Raw genomic sequence first — 20,704 nt, forward strand, 5'->3', positions numbered from 1 at the left:
ATTTGACCATTCAATGGGAGGTGTGCTTGGTCAACATGATGAGACAGGAAAGAAAGAAAATGCGATATACTACCTTAGTAAGAAATTCACTGAGTGTGAGATGAGATACTCACCAATTAAGAATCTATGTTGTGCTTTAGTCTGGACAACTCAGAGATTGAGGCAGTACATGTTGTACCATACGACTTGGTTAATCTCGAAATTAGATCCTCTTAAGTACATGATGGAGTTAGCTGCTCTAAATGGAAGGATGGCCTGATAGAAAATTCTATTTTCCGAATTCGACATAGTTTACGTGAGCCAGAAGGCTGTAAAAGGGAGTGCAATAGCAGATTTTCTAGCCAGCAGAGCTCTAGAAGATTACGAGCCTTTGAAAATTAATTTTCCCAATAAAGATCTAATGTATGTGACAGCCACTCAATAAGACACTCTAGAAGATCATCCCTGGAAACTGAATTTTGATAGAGCATCAAACTCCGTTGGTAATGGAATTGGGGCAGTCCTGATATCCCCAAATGGAGATCACTATCCATTCACTTGCAAATTGGATTTTGCTTGCACAAATAATATGAACGAATATGAAGCATGTATCATGGGTATCCGTGCGGCTGTAGAGCGTAAAATCAATGTGTTAGAGGTATATAGGGATTCTACACTAGTGATCTATCAGCTCAAAGATGAATGAGAAACAAGAGACTCAAAATTGATCAATTACCGAGAGCTGGTTCTGGACTTAATCAAGGCGTTTGATGATATCTCCTTCCATTATCTCCCACGTGATGAAAATCAGATGGCTGATGCCCTGGCTATGCTAGCTTCCATGATCAAAGCAAATAAACAAGAAGACATGAAGCCAATCCAGATAAGTATTTGCGATGCTCCAGCTCATTGCTGCAATATCAACGTAGAGAAGGAGAGGGATGATCATCCTTGGTATCAGGACATTCTACGATATGTAAAAAATAATGTATATCCTGATCAGACAACTGAAAATGATAAAAGAACGTTGAGGAAGCTGGCCGATGACTATGTCTTAGACGGTGAAATCCTGTATAAAGGAGGAAAGACCAAGTACTGCTAAGATGTGTTAACGTTGTTGAAACAAAAAAAATCTTGGAAGAAGTCCACGAAGGTATCCATAGGATGCATGCTAATAGGTTCACAATGGCCAGACAAATCATGAGATTCGGGTATTACTGGCCTATAATGGAAGGACATTGCATCAACTATGCCAAGAAATGCCATAAGTGCCAAATTTATGGTGACAAGATCCATGTGTCACCTCTTCATGTTATGATTTTCCCATGATCTTTCTCAATGTGGGGCATGGACGTCAGTGGACCGATCTCACCGAAGGCTTCTAACGGTTACTGTTTCATCTTTGTAGTCATCGATTATTTCACCAAGTGAGTGGAGGCTGCTTCATACGCCAACGTCATGAAGTCGACAGTCAGTAAGTTCTTGAAAAAGGAAATCATATGTCGATATGGCATGCCAGAGAGGATCATATCTGACAACGCGTTAAATTTGAACAACAGATGATAGTAGAGGTCTGCAGTCACTTTAAAATTAAGTACCACAACTCATCACCATATCGCCCGAAGATGAATAGGGCAGTTGAGGTGGCTAATAAAAATACAAAGAAGATCGTGGAGAAAATGGTTGTGACCTATAAGGATTGGCATGAAAAGCTTCCACTTACTCTCTATGCCTATCGAACGTCGGTCAGAACTTTTACTGAGGCAACACCTTTCTCGTTGGCCTATGGGATGGAGGCAGTTTTGCCTATTGAAGTCGAGATTCCTTCTCTCCGGGTTTTATCTGAATTGAAGCTAAATGAAGAAGAATGGGTCCAATCCTGGTATGACCAGCTAAACTTGATTGAAGAAAAGAGGCTGAGGGCTATTCGTCATGGCCAAATGTACCAGAAACAAATTATGCAAGCTTACAACAAGAAAGTTCGCCCAAGATTATTCCAGGAAGAGGATTTGGCATTGAAAAAGATTATCCCTATGCAAAAGGATTTCAGGGGGAAATAGATGCCAAACTAGGAAGGACCTTATTTAGTGAAGAAGACTTTATCTGGAGAGGCACTGATATTAGCATAAATGGATGGTAAAAGACTTTCCAACTCGGTAAATTCAGATTCGGTCAAGAAGTACTTCACCTAAAAAAGGAAAGGCCAAGGCGAAAACCCGAAAAGGGTGCTTTGAAAAAAAAGAATTGAAAAGGAAAAATGGAGAGGCCAAGGCGAAAACCCGCAAAGGGCGCTTTGAGACCAAGGTGGTTTTGAGTTGAAAACTCGGAAAAGGGCAGCTCAAATGGTGATCAAGAATGGGGCATGTTGCACTTTGTTCTACCAAAATTAACAAGAAGGAGGAACATTACATCTTAAAGGCATCAACGAAATACTTTGGACCTCCTAAACACACATCTAGCTCCCAGGGGTTTTCGAATAGCCCGAATAGAGAAGCTCACGCTGCAATATCTGGGGCACCAATTTTCCATCTTATACATCTTTCGTACCTTAGTACAATCTGTTATCTTAATTGATTTTTCTACCTCGAGCTTCATTCTCAATAAAGTTTCATCTTGTCCATTTTGATAATCTTTTTCAAAGCATTTCCTATTGAAATATTGATTAATGGACTAATAATACTTTTATAAAAGGAGTTCTGCATATTACTCTAAAAGCTTCTAGGTAATGCAAGAACCCGAAACAGGTCAATTATTCAGAACCCGCCAAGGTTAAAAGGTTAAGGTTACTTGAGAAGTAAAGGTTTAAGTTTAGACTATTGCTTCAGATGTTTGTTAAAGAAATCAGTTGAACGAGAAGAAATACGTTAATGACAAACGGCGAGCAATAACAGCTTAAACGTTATAAAAAAATGGCATTTCTCATGACATTCTACATTCATACCAGTGTCATTCATAATACATCTAGTTAGGAGCATTTGATTCATTTTGATCATAGCATCCTAATTATTTGACATAAGCATCACATCTAGCTAAGAGCGGTTGATTCATTTTGATCATAGTATCTTAACTATTTGGCATAAGCATAGACACATGAAACCGATTTTACAGATTATGTTCCTCAGAGGATAGTACAGTGTATCGGTGAAGTTGCGAGCCTTAACCCCCTAAGCAGTAGGGTAATAGGCTAAAAATTATAGATCTTATCTCCATGTATCGGCTATGGAGCAGATTTTAGCCACAAGTCTTAACCCTCTAAGCAGTAGGGTAACAGGCTGAAAATTACAGATCTTATCTCCATGTATTGGCTATGGAGCAGATTAAAGATGGCGAGTCTTATCTCCATGTATCGGCTATGGAGCAGATTTTAGCCACCGACCTTATCTCCCTGAGGTAGCAAGAGAGCAGGTTGAAGATATAAGTCTTAACCCCCTAAGTAGTAGGGTAACAGACTGAAAATTACAGATCTTATCTCCATGTATCGGCTATGGAGCAGATCGAAAATGGCAAGCCTTATCTCTCTAAGGTAGCAAGAGAGCAGGCTGGAGATACGAGCCTTAACCCCCTAAGCAGTAGGGTAACAGGCTGAAAATTATAGATCTTATCTCCATGTATCGGCTATGGAGCAGATCAAAGATGGAAAGTCTTATCTTCATGTATCGGCTATGGAGCATATTTAAACCACCGGCCTTATCTCTCTAAGGTAGCAAGAGAGCAGGTTGAAGATACGAGCATTAACCCCCTAAGCAGTAGTGTAACAGGCTGAAAATTGCAGATCTTATCTCCATGTATTGGCTATGGAGCAGATCGAAAATGGCGAGCCTTATCTCTTTGAGGTAGCAAGAGAGCAGGTTGAAGATACGAGCTTTAACCCCCTAAGCAGTAGGGTAACAGGCTGAAAATTGCAGATCTTATCTCTATGTATCAGCTATAGAGCAGATCGAAAATGGCGAGTCTTATCTCCATGTATCGACTATGGAGCAGATTTAAGCCACCGGCCTTATCTCTCTGAGGTAGCAAGATAGTAGGTTGAACATACGAGCCTTAACCCCCTAGGCAGTTGGGTAACAGGATGAAAATTACAGATCTTATCTCCATGTACCGGCTATGAGCAAATCAGAAAGGGCAAATCTACTTGAAGAAGATGAGCAATAAAGAAGTCAAGACTCAGCAAGACCGGGCAGAATTGACCTATTTGGAGTCTTTGCTCTATTCTCGTTACACGACAATGAGCAAAGAGGGGTAGCTGTTATGGCCCAATTCAGACCGAGACCCATAAACAAAACCAAAATAAACAGTCCATTTTTGTTTACCAATTCAGACCCAAATTTTAAACCATGGCCCAAAATACAAACAGCCCAATACAAACACTTAAACCCTAGCCCAAACTTTTAAGCCCCAGCCAAAAAAATATTTTTGGTAGAACCCTAGCAACTAGCCTTGCGCCGTAACCCCCAATTGCCCTTGCCACACATGGCTTCCACATCCACGCCCGCACTACTCGCGCCTCCACGTCAGAGTCCACGCCTACCACGCACCTGCAAACAAGCAAAATAAGTTGTAAAATCGACTATAAAAGCCTTTGGAAAATATTGTAAAAGGTCCCCTTTTTTTTGGAGAATAGAAACAGAGAAATCAAAGTAAAACAGATTTTAAAAAGAAATCAAGGTGATTTTACTGTAGTTTTATATTTTTTTTTCATTTTGTTTTATTTTTCTACCACTTTTTTTTCCCTTTTTTTAGATTTTTTTAATATATTATACGAAACTAAAGTATTAAAAAGAGGGAGTTTACCAGACTTTCGGTGGTCACGTAGACGTCGGAGTTTCCTCCGTCGTTGAGATCGGGCCTAGGAGGAGGTCGGAATCGCCTCTGTTCTCCGTTTGGGCGTGCGACGTATATGGCTGATAAAGGGAGGGATTTTGAAAATTAGGTTTTCTTAAAACAAAATTGAAATGATTTCAAGTAGATTTTTTTGGACTTAAAAGACAAAACAAAACAGTACCGTTTAGTGTTGTATCCATGCATTTTGGCTCAAAGTGGAGTATTTGCACAATCGGTCCTTCCCCTTTATGCTAGTGTTCAATCGAGCCGTGTTTTAGTATTTCTTAAATTTTTTAAATTTTCCCCGAAACTCCTACACTGCTTTAATTTAGCCCATGCTTGAGTACTGCATTTTTGGGATTTGGATCATTTGCATTTTTTGTCCCCCCTTTGTTATGTGTGCATTCAATTTGGTTCTTTTCCCTCTTACTTATTTCCAAATTCGCCCCAAACTCCCATTTTAAGTTCAATTTAGTCTTTTCCATTATTTTTGTTTTTTTAGATTAATTAACTTTAATATTATTTTTATTCATTATTTATTACCATCTATTTTTATTATTAGTATCATTTCATGATTATTATTTATCTCTAATACATTTTTTCCATATATTTTCTTATTCTTTTCATTAATATTATTATTGTTATTATCCTTACGGTTATACATTATTATTATTATCGTTACTATTTTTATTATTGTATTCTTATACTATTATTTATATACATTATTAGTACTATTTTTACTATTATTAGTTTACCATTATTTCTAGATACTATAGTGGTTCATTAACGTTATTATTTTTGTTATTCTTATTGTTTAAAAACTTTCATATAATATAGTTTTGAAATTATGTAAGATAGTTAATGAGGTCACCTTTATATATTGTTGCATTCATAAAATTGACATTAGCTTTATTTATGTATATTATAAACCCCATGCTGTATCATATTTGGATTTTCTTGAGGATTTACTTGTGTACTATCTATTGCTTTAAAAATATCCTATTTTAGCATATTTTTTAAGCACTCTCATCAATCATTATTTTCTACATTTTATTTTTATCTTCATTCATTGTACAACCGCTTGCGTTTTTTAAAAAAGAAAAAAGTAAACCCTCAGCATAAGGAAATATTTCGGGTTTGGAAGTTTGAGAAATCATGCTCAATCGTGCTGGGTTACGACTTTTTCATTCAATTGAACTATGGAATATCCTTGTGAGATCTCATTCATGTTTTCTTAAATTAAAACGAGGCGATATTTCATGTTTGGGAGTTTGAGAGATCGTGCCCAATTGTGCTGGGTTTCGTTTTTTTTCTCAATTGACTAGAATATAGAATATCCTTTTGAAATTTCATCTATGTTTCCTTAAATTAAAATGAGGCAATGTTTCGTATTTGGAAATTCGATAAATCGTGCCCAATCGTGCTGGGTTTCGATTTACTGTTTGGGCTGAATAACCAAATATCCTTTTTAAAGTTAAGTGCATGTGTTTTGGAAATCCTGAGATGATCTTGTGTCGAGGGTTCGAAATATTGTATCTAATCGTGCTAGACGTAATATTTTATTCCTTCTAAGCGAGAGAATCTCAATATCCAATTCAAGTTATCCAAACGTTTTAAAGGAATTGTATTTTAAAATCTTTTTCAAGTTTTCAACATTAGGACGTTAATTGATCAATACGGTACCAATTTTGGACGTTGCGAGGGTGCTAATCCTTCCTTACGCGTAACTGACTCCCGAATCCGTTTTCTAGTTTTTCGTAGACTAAAAATGTTGTTTTAATAAACCAAAATACTTTATTAAAATGATCGATCACAAGGTGACCTAATCACACCTAAACAAAAAGGATTGATGGCGACTCCATTTTCATTTTAAAGTCGACCCCTGTTTTTCAAAATAAAAATGGTTTCGACACACGCCATTGTGGCACACACAACCTACCTGTTCAGACCATGTGGCTCACACAGTTTAGCATATGACCAAACGCACGTTCGTGTGGCTCACATAATCTGGCACACATCCAAACACACGACCGTGTGACGTTGACATATTTATTTATTTTTTGCTGTTTTTAAATTTTCAAATTAATGATACACCTAAAAATCGTGTAGGGTTAGGTCACACACCTGAATGCTCCAAAAATTATCGTCACAACAACAGCGAACTCAGAACCTATACATGATGTTCAAAACTATACCAAATTAATACGAAAATCTCAAGAATTAAAACCAATACTCAACCTTTAATTGACCCTTACACAAAGCAGAAAAGCTTTACACAACTCCTAAATTTCCAAATGATTAAATGCCTCACGAGCTTCACCTAAAAAAATTTTTTAGCAATTAGTCGAATACACCTCTTGTCAACGTTAGTCAAGCAAAAACTATCAACTTAACATAAACTACCTTTTATAATAAACAATGATACACTTACGAAAGATGATGATAATAACTCGATCGAAATACCACCAGCCAACGAAGAATGGAGAACTAGCAACTGCACTAGAGAAACTCAACATCTAAACAGAAGCAAAAAGGTATAAAGGATGGGCGAAAGAGAGGAACAAGGTTGATAATAGGAATGGAAGAACCAACGAGATGGAGAACGTGGGAAGTGGGAAAAGAATGGAGCGGAAACTTAAAAAGCATTATTAGGGATATTATTATTACAAGAAAATCATTTTTAAACAGGATTTTTTTCAACAGTTACACCATTACCCACTATGAAAAATCGATTGACTCTGATACCCTTAATACATAAGAATAAATTGATAAAGAACAAAAGAGAAGACAAGAAAAGAAGTTTTCTATAATTTCCTTTCAATGCCTAAGTCATGTCAGCCTTAAATGGCCAATTACAAAATGGATTTCCAAGCCAAAACTAAAGGTTGTTATAACAACCAGGTGATACGCACTGTATCACTTAAGTTCTAATATGCCCAAAACACTATGTATCATTTAACCTTACTCCTAGACTAATGCATCATTTCATTAATAATTATTTTTAAAAAAATTAACTACTTAATTTCACGACATATTCAAATGCATCATCATCATCATCATCGAGAAGAGGCTGACTGGTAACCGATGCAAGGGAAGCACACTTAGCTTTCTATTCAAGGCTATCGAGGCTTTTTTCTCAAGCCCCAATAGTAAAGAAAGTGAGAAAGCTGTGAGGAAGCACATATCTTGAAACAGAGTTGACTGCATTGATATGGCTAACCATAGTCATCATGAGATGACACTTGGCATGCTAATCAACAAAATTATAAAAAGCAATTTTTAAAAAAATAATAAAAAAATTACGTCTAAATGAGTTAAATACTATAAAAAATTAAAATTATTAACCTTTTTTAATTAAATTTGGCCATCAACCTTTTGAAAAGAGTCAAATAACTTTTTAAAGTGGAAATGTTTGACTAAGAATATTAATTTTTTAACAATGTTGGTGTAATAATCCGCATTGTAATTCACGTGTACTTCATGCTAACATGATATTATGTATCTTATAGTCAGTATTAACAAATAATTTTAAATTATAAAAATATTAAAAAATTCAAAATTCAAAATAAATTACAAAAAGTTCATAAAATTTTTAAAAAATAGTATAAAGTACATGTAGATTACCATGCGAGCTGTCATGTTTAAAACTTTAACATTTTAGTTAGTATTTTCGTTAAAAAATAACAATATTTCAACTCTTTTTGAAATGTTGATGGTCAAATTCAACTCTTTTTAAAAGGTTGAGGGCCAAATTTAACTCAAAAAATGGATGAGGGCCTAAATAACAAAAGAGGTAAACGCTAAGGGCTAAATTTGTCAATATGCTAAATTTGTCAATATACTTTTAACTTAAACAATCCTTTCCCTTTCTTTTTAGAAATTTTAAAAAATAAGGTTCAAATACTTCTATAAAATTTGAGATTTAGTCCATGTACTTTAAAAATTAAAAACTCAATCCTCTTACCTTATCAATTTAAAAATCCTAATCCAATCATTATCATCATTGGTAGATTCTGTTAAAATTTGTCAACTTAACATATTCATTTTCCATCAATCATATAGTATGTCACATGAAGATAGTTTAATCAACATACTAAATTGATAAATTGACAGAAAATACTTACACCCTATTTGGTTCAATGTAATGACTATGCCATTACAACTCAATTTTATGGCCCACCATAAACCCTTGTTTGGTTTAATATAATAGGTGTGTTGTTGGTTTAGTTTTTTATTCTCACTAATCACTAAATAGAGGATGAATAGTGTTCTTTGCCCCACCCTCTGAATTGCTATTCATAGTACAGTAAGAATGCTAAAAGATTACTTTTTTTTTTCATTTTTTGCCCTTATTCTTTCATCTTCATCATCCTTTTTGCAGTTTCAACTATAGCCTCCACATTCACTACCTTCTCCATTTACAAAGCCCTAAACACCATTTCCCCTCACTAACATTTTCAATCTTTCCTCATAGGAATCGAGATCGTAGAAATTTCTCAATTAGAGGCAAAATCTTCAATAAGGAAAAAAATTTATACTCAATTGAAGAACACCAGATCATAGAATTGCTAATCAATCTCTCAATAATGAATCAGATTTCCTAAACCAAAAGCAAGTAATTTTTAAAGGAGCTTGTGCAACACAGTTAACCCTAAAAGTGGTATTGTTTTAATTTTTGCTTATGCAAATTAGTATGTCGAATCACGAGTTTATTTCCTTATTTTGGGATCAAGATTTTCCTCAAATGAAACAGGTTTTTGATTTTATATCAAGATTTTCATTAAATGCTATAAGTTGTTGATTTTTTCGTTTTTTCCTTTCCATGTAAGGTGTTTTGATAATTGTTTTTTCTCTTAAAGATGAAAGATTGATGGTTGTTGTGTTCACTTTTTCATTGGTTCATATTTATGCATTTTTGAGGGGTGAAAAGAAAAGTGGAAATGGTTCATTGCGTTATGGTTCTTAAGATGCTATTGCATTTGAATTGAGTTATGAAGATTTGAGATTAATGGTAGTGATGGTACTTAAGATGCTATTGCATTTGAACTGAGTTTTAAAGATTTGTGATTAATGGTTCATTGTGTGATAATACTTACTAAGATTATGATTGAGTTATGAAGATTGGGATCAATGGTTTCGTTGAGTGATGGTTGTCAGGATGCTATCGCATTTTAACTGAGTTACTAACTACAAATCAGCTTTAGTATAAACTTTGCACTTGTCCTACTGGTTGTCGGCATGGAATCCGAGTTAGTATTGCACAATGGCAATTGCCACTGTAAGAAAGTAAGATGGAAAGTCCAAGCATCTATTAGTGTTATTGCTTGGAAATGTAACTGTTTTGACTACTCCATGAGAGGGAACGTTCACTTCATTGTCTCGCGTCAAAGGTTCGAGCTTTTGGGTGATTCAGACCAATTCATTACTACATACATTTTCAGAACTCACACCACGAAACATACATTCTCTAAGTTTTGTGGAATAAGTTCATTCTATACACCAAAGTCGAACCCCGATGACATTGTTGTGACGCTCACATGTTTAGACCCTAGAACGTTTTCCCATGTTGAGATTCGGAATTTTGATGGCAAGAATTGGGAAAACTTCTATAATCAGAGTGGCATTGCTTTACAATCCAAAATTCATTCCACCAACTAGCTCTCATTTCATGGCTTTCATAAAAGAGAATTGCCATTAATTTGATTGTCTTTTGAAAATGCAGTTGTCTAGCTTCTACTTTACATCCGCTATGTATTGGGGCTTCATGGAACCGGATGCTATATGTATACGTTACATGCGTGTCTGTATGAATGTATATGTATTACTACCATGCTCAATCCAATAAGCATGAACTAAGGGGTGGAACCTTATATTCCTCACCATACGCTGATGTTTAAGGTCTAGTCAGAGTAAAGAGCTAAAAAAGCTTAAGCCAAAGAAATATTATATTTGGTTTTTGGGCTGTCTCAGGAGCTGATCAAAGATTGTTTAATGGCCGGTCATTTGGTCATATTACCAAGTTCATATACTTACTCACCCGCTCAAGATCTTTTCTGACTTCATTACTGATATTAAGCAATTACTTGTGGTCCTAGATGATTGTACTTTAACTACAAGTTGTAAAAGCCCAGTGCTTGAGGTCTGTCAACTTAAACTTTCTTTCCAACCTGACTTTATTTATAACTTACCATAATAGAATTTCAATTCAACCAACCTTCTTACTTGAAATTTTCGATATTACATAGTCTGAAATTTAAATCGTATATGATTTTTTAATTTTCAAATTTGAAAAATATAATATATTATTAATATTATTAATTAGTGAGATTTAGATAGTATCATTAATAAAATTTAGAAATGTAATTTTATTTTAATAATTTTTTGTAAAATTTGAAAGTTTTATTTAACCAAAGATTGCTATAAATAATTAATTTATTAAAGAGTATATCTTATAATTAATTTTATTACCATGCTATTATAAAAGATTAAAAATATAAAAATTTGCCTTTTATTAAAATTGACTATTAAAATAAAATGTTATTAAAGGATTAAATAAAATATTATTAGAGGATTATCATACCGTATGTAAAACTTACTTTTATATTCACAATGATGACATGTTTGTAAGAGAAGGGTGAGAGGCTAGATTGAAGAAAATATATTAGGAATTGAAATATTTTAATAATAATTTTATATTAAATATTATTAATAATTATATTAAGAATTTTATTAAATTATATATTGTTTTATTAAATTGTATTTAATAATAATTATGTTAAAATATGACTAAATTATTTTTATTATTTTTATTAAATTATATTTAATAATAGTCTTATTAAAATTTAATAACAATAACAATAATCATCTACCTAATGAAAAATTATGCTAAGGGTACTTTGGTCATTTAAGTATTTTTTTTATGCTATTGCAATATCTATTCTATTAAACCAAACACAAGAATACTATTATATATTTATTACATTCCACTGAACTAAACATTTAAATTACTGATTAGATCTCTATTTCATTCATCCCAATCAAACATGGTGTAAACATTTTAATGATTGAACAAAGATTTTTAAATCACAATAAGTGGAGGACTTAATTTTTAACTTTTTAAGTATAGAGATTAAATCTCAAATTCAGTAAAAATACAAGGACTAACAACACATTTTAACCAAAAATAAAAACATTAAAACAAGTGTAAAGTAGCAAAAAAGGAAACAAGTGTCGGTAATAATCTAACAATAACTACAGTGACAAGGAATCTTGGTTCTTTTATCGCCTTTTATGGAAAAGATCTTTTCAGGGGGTGCCCCTTAAATTCGCCGTTGGTTTTTTTTACATCATTCCCATATTCACGTGTTTTTTTAATATTTTATTACACACACTTAATCTCATAATTTCAATATTAAAAAAGAAATATTAAAAACATGTTAATTTTTAAAGTTATTTATGAAATTAAAATATATATATGATAATTATTTAATTTACTTATTATCCTTATTATATTTGAATATTTATATCATTATACTATAATTTAAATAAAAATATATATTTTAAAATTTTTATGATTAAGAACCAACTAAGGAAAAATGTTCATCTTATAGTGCCCTAATAAGAAAACATAAATAACAAGTGAAAGTGGACGAAAATAAAACTAATCAAAATTAATTTGCTAATTTATCAAATTAAAAAATAAAAAAAAAACTATGATCTTCAGTTAATTGTTTAAGAAAACTACCTTTGAAGAATTATTGACCACCGAAAACGAAAATGAATCCAAGACCAAGCCGCCGCTTGTATTAGAGTTGCCTCCCACAATTTTACTTTATTAAAAGTTCAGAGATTATTCTCTTTATTTTAATTTATAAACATTTGGTCCAACTATTATAGGAAATTAAGAAATCAGTGAACCAAGTTATTTCTTTTCTTAGTTTATCCTATATAAATTATTAAACTACTAATTTCATAAGAAATTTTAACCATGTAATTTAATTGGATTAATTTTTATTATTTTTAAACTACAATGATTAAATTTTAATAGATTAAAGTGGATGGGTTAACCTTTTAAATTTTCAAGATAAACGTATAAAATTCAAAATTAATCCAAAATAAATAGATAAAATAAACTAAATTATATAATATGATAATACTAACAACTTGATGAAATAAGAGGATAAAGTTTTATGTCAATAGATTTTTACTTTCTAAGTTAGTATTTTTACGTTAGATTAAAGAGCAAGTTAATTTTTAGTTAAAAATTTTATTTATTATAAATCATCATAGGGTATACGTGGCATATTCCTATCAAATTTTTTATTATATACCATTAATTATTTTTAAAAAAATGAGCAATCTATTTTTTAATTTGACAAAAAAACATGAAAGTAGGTGTCCCAAAATGGTAATATAAACGTGGATAGTACCCAAAGTTAAAATTGTACGATGATTTTCGTATTAAGTGATTGTCAATTTGCCTGTTATAAAATGTGGACTCGCAAACGAATACTAGAGAACCATTTGGGAAGAAAGTAAGAAAAAAAGCACTAAAACCTCTCTGAAATCTGAGTCCAGGACAGAAAATATGAATTCAAATCACTTGCTTCTTGAAGAGCCCATAAGAATGGCTTCCATTCTTGAGCCATCAAAGGCTGTAAGTTTTTTATTTTTATTTTTTGCTTGCATAAAACCTACAGAAAGAAACGCCTTTTTCTTTCTGGCATTTTTTTTTAAATTTTGTTTATACTGTTTATTGATCTTCTGATTTTTGTTTTTGGTGATGAGCTATATGAAGAGAAAGCAAAAGAAGAAATAAGAAAAAAAAAAGGAGTTCTATATGTATAGCTTATACTGAATTTTACGTGTCCAAAAGAAAAACTTAGGTATAGATGGTGGGAAACTTTCCTAGGTAATTGCTAGTTTGATAAGAAAATTTGAAGAATTCTACTCATAATTAGTTAAATGAAATTATTGGGACTTAGAATAAACAAAAAGATAAAAAAGAAAACAAAAATCATAGAAGAGCATGTCATTGTTAACATTTATTAGGATTTTTTTTAGTACTTAAGAAACTTTGGATGATATTGCTAACTTTTAAGTTGACTGTGAATTGCAGAGTTTCTTTCCTGCAATGACTAAAATTGTGGGGACACTTGGTCCGAAGTCGCGATCTGTTGAAATAATATCCGATTGTCTTAAGGCTGGAATGTCTGGTATTAATTATTTCCCTTTTGTAATATTAATTTTGTGTAACTATAGTCTTGACAATGCAATTTTTGTTTAATTTTGGAAATGGGTTCATTTGACTTTAGAATTTAAAGGCAAAAAAAGGAAAGAAAAGAAAAGAACAGTGCATTTACAATTTTTTGTATACTTGACCAATAGAGTAGAATTTTATATGCTTTTGAGACGATTATGTTTTGTTTTCTTCAGTGGCGAGGTTCGATTTTTCGTGGGGTGATATTGAATTTCACCAAGAGACATTGGAAAATTTGAAGACTGCTGTTAAAAGCACTAGGAAGCTTTGTGCCGTAAGCCTCTTTTGTACTTTAGTTTAAATCCGACCCCTTTATTATCCTTCTGTTATTTTACACCATTGAAGTCCTTTGCTCGGTATGTTCACATGACAGTTTATTCAAGCCTTGATGAATTTGTTTACAATTCCATCCTTAAGATCTAGAAAATATAAATATTACAAGATTGAACCTTTGATTTCAGATTATGCTTGATACTGGGGGTCCAGAATTGCAAGTAGTTAATAAAACGGAGCACCCCATTTCCCTTGAAGCAGATACAAAAGTTATCCTCACTCCAGACCAAGATAAACCAGCTACTTCAAATCTGCTACCAATAAATTATCATGGGCTATCTAAGGTCAGCAACATTTTTGTGAGATCTGTAAATTTCATGGACTATCTGTACTCTGATGTGTGTCTCACTTTTGCATCTCATATTATCATTTTTTTTCAATATCCTACATATGGATTGATGGAAATTTTTGTTGGTCTTGGTTGACCTGAAACTTGTGCATTTTTTCTGCATTAGTGTTATTATTATTAGGAATGGTTTCAGTTTAACATTTTTTCCGAAAGTCTTCTTTTGCTGCTAAATATTCTAAACAAGATAATTGACTTTTAAGTGTCAAATGTACTATGAGTGACTCTTTGTTAAGAGGCTGTAAAATGGCTAAAGAGCATATGAGTGACTCTTTTTTGTCCTATGTACTCCGTATTTCTTGTCTGTATAGGTTGTATGTGAAAGGGAATTTTCTTGTTCATCATCCATTTCTTCACATATTAGTTAACTGAATTTCTATATCCGTAGCGGATGTGACATTTTCCTTTTTGGATTAGCATATGGAGGGACTTTATTATCTCCCATCTACTTTCCCTTGTCTTCTGATTTATCATCCCTCTCTTCCTCCAGGTTTTATCATGAAAAGGAAGAAGGTATGTGGTAATTTTTCCATTCTAACTACAGTAGTTGACTCAGTTTCATTTGGTACTTGCAGGCAGTCAAGAAAGGAGATACTATATTTATTGGCCAATACCTGTTTACTGGAAATGAAACTACTTCAGTGTGGTTAGAGGTAAGGAAAAGTTGAAGGAGTGAGTTCATTCTGACGAGACAAAATAGTGGCCTACTTACATCCCATATTGGGCATTTCTTATGGTTTTCGCCACTTTATTAGAGCAAGACAAAGATTGTGTCACTTGCAAATGACAAATATATTACCTGGAGAATGAAGGTTATGGGATTCTAAGGTATATTAATGTAATTTATGTCATGGTCCAGGTAGATGAGGTGTGCAGTGAAGATGTGGTTTGCCTAATCAAGAATTCCGCTACCTTATCTGGGACATTGTATACCTTGCATGTCTCTCAAATTCGCATTGATATGCCTACTTTGACTGATAAGGATAAGGAGGTAATTTTCCTATTTCTATTTGATGTCAGATATTGAATGGAAGAACTAGCACAAAAACATATTCAATATACCTTGTATAATAGTAGAATACTCCATTACTATCAGACGCTTATTTAAATGATGTGATAAGGTACAAAGCACAGTGTAGATAGAGCATGAACATTTTGTCTCCAAGAGATTGTTTTGGTTAACAATACAAACAAGGGACAGCATGATACATCTGCTTTGAAGGTACTTTTTTGAGATTTTGTTAACATGATTATTTTTTATATCAGGTTATAAGCACCTGGGGCGTTCGAAACAATATAGACATCCTTTCTTTGTCATATACCCGACATGCAGAAGATATTCGTCATGTAAGAACTTTCCTACTTGGAGTTTATATTGTTTAATTATTTCAGTTTCTCCTTTTCCAGCCTCGTCATTCTGATTTCTTTGAAGTTAGTGCGAATTTCGTAATATTGTGGCATGCAGTTATGATTTCTTTCCATTTTACTAGTACTTCCAATATTGCTGTGTGCAGGCTCGTTCTTTTCTTTCTAAACTGGGTGAGCTCAACCAGACTCAAATTTTTGCCAAGATTGAAAATATAGAGGTTAGATGTATAAAAAGGCAGATAGATTTTAACACTCTTTTGATTTGTACTTGAGATGTGATTTGGTTTTGAATGAAATCCTTGTCTTTTATCAACTGCTTGTAGGGGTTAACTCATTTTGATGAGATCTTACAAGAAGCAGATGGAATCATCTTTTCTCGGGGAAATCTGGGGATAGATCTCCCGCCTGAGAAGGTTAGCATTTTAGTTTTTTTATTGCAGAAGTATTTATCAGAATGGGACCATCTTGGTCGTGGTTCTATATACATTCTTTGCTTGCAAACTATCGATAAAATTTGAAGGAGCTGAGTATAGAAAAGTGCTGACAGCCAAAATAGTGGATATTGCATCCTCATTACTTAAAAGGCTTGATGGCATTGCTGATAGCTAGGAGGTATCAATCCAGAGTTTTGTGTCTGTTGAGTGTTATTACTTGAGTGAAAGCATATATTCACTTATCTGATTTTAATCAAATATTAGCTAGTAAATTGTAGGTAAAATCGTGCATCCCTACATCTGAAATGGATTTCTCATAAGACTGATTTCCGAGTTTCTTTATTGTTTTTAATTTATGGGACCACATTAGCACCCGCAAATTAGTTTCTTTTTTTTTTTTCCATTTGGAATTTACAGGTGTTTCTATTTCAAAAAGCTGCTCTTTACAAGTGCAACATGATGGGAAAGCCTGCAGTGGTCACTCGTGTTGTGGACAGTATGACAGACAACCTAAGACCTACTCGTGCTGAAGCAACTGATGTTGCCAATGCTGTGTTGGATGGTGAATTTTTGCTCACTTAGACCATGCTTTTTTCCTTCTTTTTGTCACCTTTGTGTCAAGTTTGATGGAATCTCTTAATTACACTGCCTTCATTTCTTAATCTCAGTGGTCCCTGTTTAATAAATGACTTCTGACATGGATTCAATCAATTCAAATCTTAATTTTCTGTTTACTTTTTGGTTCAGGGAGTGATGCAATACTTTTAGGGGCAGAAACCTTGCGTGGACTATACCCTGTTGAGACTGTCTCTACAGTTGGAAAAATTTGTGCTGAAGTAAGTTCAGTGTACCCTAGGTTTGGATGCTTGTTTGTTTCTACTATCCTAAGAAGTCTTGTGGAGCCACATATTTTGTCCATTCAATTTTCACTTTCATATGTGAATGTTCAATCTATTTACCAATCTCAGTTTATTGGTTTCTCTTCGGTATATATAAGGGTTCGAGGGTTTAAGCATGCGAAGCAAAATAGTTTTAAGTATTACAAAGCAAGATTATTACTTCCACTAGTTTTTACTACATGATTCTAAATGTTGCCAACCTGGTGTACTTCCAATTAATTTCTTTATGCAGGCAGAAAAAGTTTTCAATCAAGATTTATACTTCAAGAAAACTGTCAAAAATGTTGGAGAACCAATGAGTCATCTGGAATCCATTGCTTCCTCTGCGGTATTTACCTTAGATGCTTCCTCGTTTTAACTTTCTGTTTCTGTCTTTCCATGCAATACAGTCAGAACAAGGTATTATAGTAAGAATTGAATAGTTCCCTCAGAGACAGTTTGATTCATCAAAGGGTTCTCTATCCTATCTTTAGCCATCTAATTGATTTATGGTCCTTGTAGGATAAGAAAATGGTAAGAAATCCAACCAAATACAAATTTGGTAGGTGTAAATTCCACACTTGTGCCTTATATGGGAATTCTTGTAATTTGGATAAGCTATTTTAGGGTCAACCTATTAGGAATATGTTTACATAGTTATGGTATTGTCTTCTAATTTTCTGACTAAAGCATTTGGATGTCAAAATTTTAAGCCCGTTAATTGAATTTAATGTACCACAGGTACGTGCAGCTATCAAAGTCAAAGCCTCTGCAATTATTTGCTTCACTTCATCTGGAAGAGCTGCAAGGTTACATTCATTATTTTGCGTCCACTTCTTTTTTTTGTGTGTGTGAGAAAGAGTCTATATCAGTGCCTGTAGCTTGTGTTCTTATAATTAATGCAAATGCTTATGGTCGGTGGTTTCCTACATGGTTATTGCACATTGATTATCCTGCATGGCATGCCAACATTATGCTTATACTTCTTTCTTTGTTAATTGATTGCTAAATGTAACTTCATACGTTTTTGTACTAGTGCAGGCTGATTGCAAAGTACAGGCCAACAATGCCTGTGATATCTGTTGTCATTCCCCGGCTAAAGACAAATCAACTACGCTGGACTTTCTCTGGTGCTTTTGAGGTATGCTACTGATGATATTTTTCATGTTCCCTATGAGTACGAGTCTGTTTCATGGATGTGAGAAGCTTGAATTACATTTTGACAGGATGCGTTAATACTTTTAACTTGGTTCGCAGGAGTAGAATTTCTTTCTTCTATCTGCCCTTTAGATACTAATTACCAAACTGCATTTTAAATAGCATAAATGATACAACACTGTTCAAGCTATTTGCAAAATTATATTCTACTTATTTGGCAGTTTCTTTGAATAAAGTTTAAATGAATGGAATACTCTTTTATTGTCTTCCTTTTTTTATCAGCGGAATATTTGTACTGAATAACCCCTCATCCTAGTATAGCTGGTTATTCGCTTGAAAACTTGAAGTTAGTCTCTTCATCACTCTTTCTTTTCTTTGAACCATTGCAGGCAAGGCAATCCCTCATCGTCAGAGGCCTTTTCCCCATGCTGGCTGATCCTCGACATCCGGTAAGGCTTATTTTATGCTTGTTACAGATGTTCCTCATCAGAGGAGCTAAATAGTAAATACAAATAAGAATTGATTAGTTACACGTAACAGTCATCCAATTGCCAGTGTTTTACTAGTTCTGGATTCGGTCCAACATTTTTGTGATATTATGATGCTTGTGTTATCCTTTGCTTCTCGTAATCAAAATCTTGTTTATACTCTGGACATCACCCTTTCCGAAAATTGAACCCTTCATCAATAATTGAAGCACATATTCTTTACTCTAAACTGCTGCCTTAGTTGAAGCACATAATTGCTATAATTGGATTGACAATTTTCTTGAAGAAAAGCTTTATTTCCTTGGGACTGTAGTAGAGCATAATATCACATGAATCTCATAAAATGATTCAATGCCTTTTCTACTATACTTTGGGTTTTGCAGGCGGAGTCGAAGAGTGGCTCAAATGAATCGGTTTTAAAGGTTGCTTTAGATCATGGAAAGGCCTCAGGGGTTATAAAGCCACATGACCGTGTGGTGGTTTGCCAGAAGCTGGGTGATGCATCAGTGGTAAAGATCCTTGAACTTGAAGATTAGAAGCTAATATGTGGATGAGAAGTTTTGCATAACCTAAAACCCTAAGCATGGCATGGATGAAACAAACCGTATCTATACATGTATTCTCAAACTATCCAGGATAGTTTTGTGTAAACGGATTTTGCAACTTGTAAGAAAAACAAATCAGATATTTGCGGAGGTTACTAGTTACCAACTTACTTATTGAAGTGGTTATGAAATTTTATTTTATTTTTACTTACTATGTCATATCTAAAATTTTATATAAATAAATATATTTATAAATAAAAGATAAAAACACCTTAAAAATAATATTTATTACTTTAATAAATAATTGAATTGTGTTCGGTTACCTTAAATCTAACATTACCAGCAAGTGTAGGTGCAGCAATAAGCTATATTGTATTCTTAAAAGGGAAAAACCGAACACCGAAATACATGAGCTTTTCACCTTAAAAAAATTGCATCTGATTTTGGTGGTGGGGGAATATCCTGAAATACATTACAGGACCAAGCATAGGGACAATAAATAATCTTTTCCACACATCCCTCGGCAGGGTTATACCCCCAAAGTAACGGCAGCATCAAAAGCTCAGATTCTACGAACCACCCAACCAACAGAAAAAATATGATTGAGTAAAGGCTTTCAGACACCAACATAATGAAAGCACTAGTACCAAAAACCACTTGGAGAAGGGCAATGGTGAAAATGAAAGTTATCACAAACACACACGAATTAAGAGCATAGAAACAAGGCGAACTGGTGATTGATTCCCAATGAGAAGTTTTCCCAAAAATCACCATGGCTTTAAAAGCAGTAGTGCTAACCAAAACTAACATTATCAGTACTGCATTGATCTTCTCCATGATTGAAAATGAAAACAAGATGACAAGAGTGAAACAAAGCCTAAATCTTGAGCAGAAATGAAAGAAGTGAAAAAATAGAGCGGAGCTCAGCTAATGTTTGTAACTAAATTAATAAGCGGCCAGGGCCAGCTATTCTGCAGGTTGCTCGTGTTCTTTGATCCATCTTTGTTGATGAAAGCAAAGCTTTGTTTGTTCATGTTTGCATGTTCAAACTGAAACTTTATAGTCCATGTTCGAGGTTCGACCTTATATCTCCCC

At 33.6% G+C, this 20,704-nt stretch overlaps 3 protein-coding genes across 3 annotated transcripts; all 3 read left to right on the forward strand.

Annotated features, from left to right (window-relative positions):
• Positions 1-592: 592 nt before the first annotated feature.
• LOC108487767 (uncharacterized) lies at positions 593-1,081 on the forward strand. The gene is made up of 2 exons (XM_017792128.1): positions 593-637; positions 743-1,081. The coding sequence occupies exons 1-2, from the start codon at positions 593-595 to the stop codon at positions 1,079-1,081; spliced, it is 384 nt and encodes a 127-aa protein (XP_017647617.1).
• An 8,957-nt stretch (positions 1,082-10,038) lies between these two features.
• Positions 10,039-10,458, forward strand: LOC108487766 (uncharacterized). The gene has a single exon (XM_053020326.1). The coding sequence runs from the start codon at positions 10,039-10,041 to the stop codon at positions 10,456-10,458; it is 420 nt and encodes a 139-aa protein (XP_052876286.1).
• Positions 10,459-13,239: 2,781 nt separating this feature from the next.
• On the forward strand, positions 13,240-19,816 carry LOC108486893 (pyruvate kinase 1, cytosolic-like). Its single transcript, XM_017791047.2, has 16 exons — positions 13,240-13,456; positions 13,919-14,015; positions 14,236-14,333; positions 14,521-14,676; positions 15,314-15,391; positions 15,598-15,729; positions 16,005-16,085; positions 16,253-16,324; positions 16,430-16,519; positions 16,958-17,102; positions 17,288-17,376; positions 17,672-17,767; positions 18,160-18,227; positions 18,460-18,559; positions 18,966-19,025; positions 19,448-19,816. Exons 1-16 carry the CDS (start codon positions 13,388-13,390, stop codon positions 19,598-19,600), a joined length of 1,584 nt encoding a protein of 527 aa, XP_017646536.1. The 5' UTR covers positions 13,240-13,387; the 3' UTR covers positions 19,601-19,816.
• Positions 19,817-20,704: the final 888 nt, after the last annotated feature.

The sequence above is a fragment of the Gossypium arboreum genome, chromosome 10 (assembly GCF_025698485.1).
Source record: "Gossypium arboreum isolate Shixiya-1 chromosome 10, ASM2569848v2, whole genome shotgun sequence".
NCBI classification, from domain to species: Eukaryota; Viridiplantae; Streptophyta; class Magnoliopsida; order Malvales; family Malvaceae; genus Gossypium; species Gossypium arboreum.

Bases quoted from the DNA above. Each gene is read 5' to 3' on its own strand.
- LOC108487767 (XM_017792128.1), top strand. From the start codon at position 593: ATGGGTATCCGTGCGGCTGTAGAGCGTAAAATCAATGTGTTAGAG. The intron at 638-742 runs GTATATAGGGAT...GACTTAATCAAG, and splicing joins GTAAAATCAATGTGTTAGAG to GCGTTTGATGATATCTCCTT.
- LOC108487766 (XM_053020326.1), top strand. From the start codon at position 10,039: ATGGAATCCGAGTTAGTATTGCACAATGGCAATTGCCACTGTAAGAAA.
- LOC108486893 (XM_017791047.2), top strand. From the start codon at position 13,388: ATGAATTCAAATCACTTGCTTCTTGAAGAGCCCATAAGAATGGCTTCC. The intron at 17,103-17,287 runs GTGAATTTTTGC...TTTTTGGTTCAG, and splicing joins TGCCAATGCTGTGTTGGATG to GGAGTGATGCAATACTTTTA. The intron at 17,768-18,159 runs GTATTTACCTTA...AATGTACCACAG, and splicing joins AATCCATTGCTTCCTCTGCG to GTACGTGCAGCTATCAAAGT.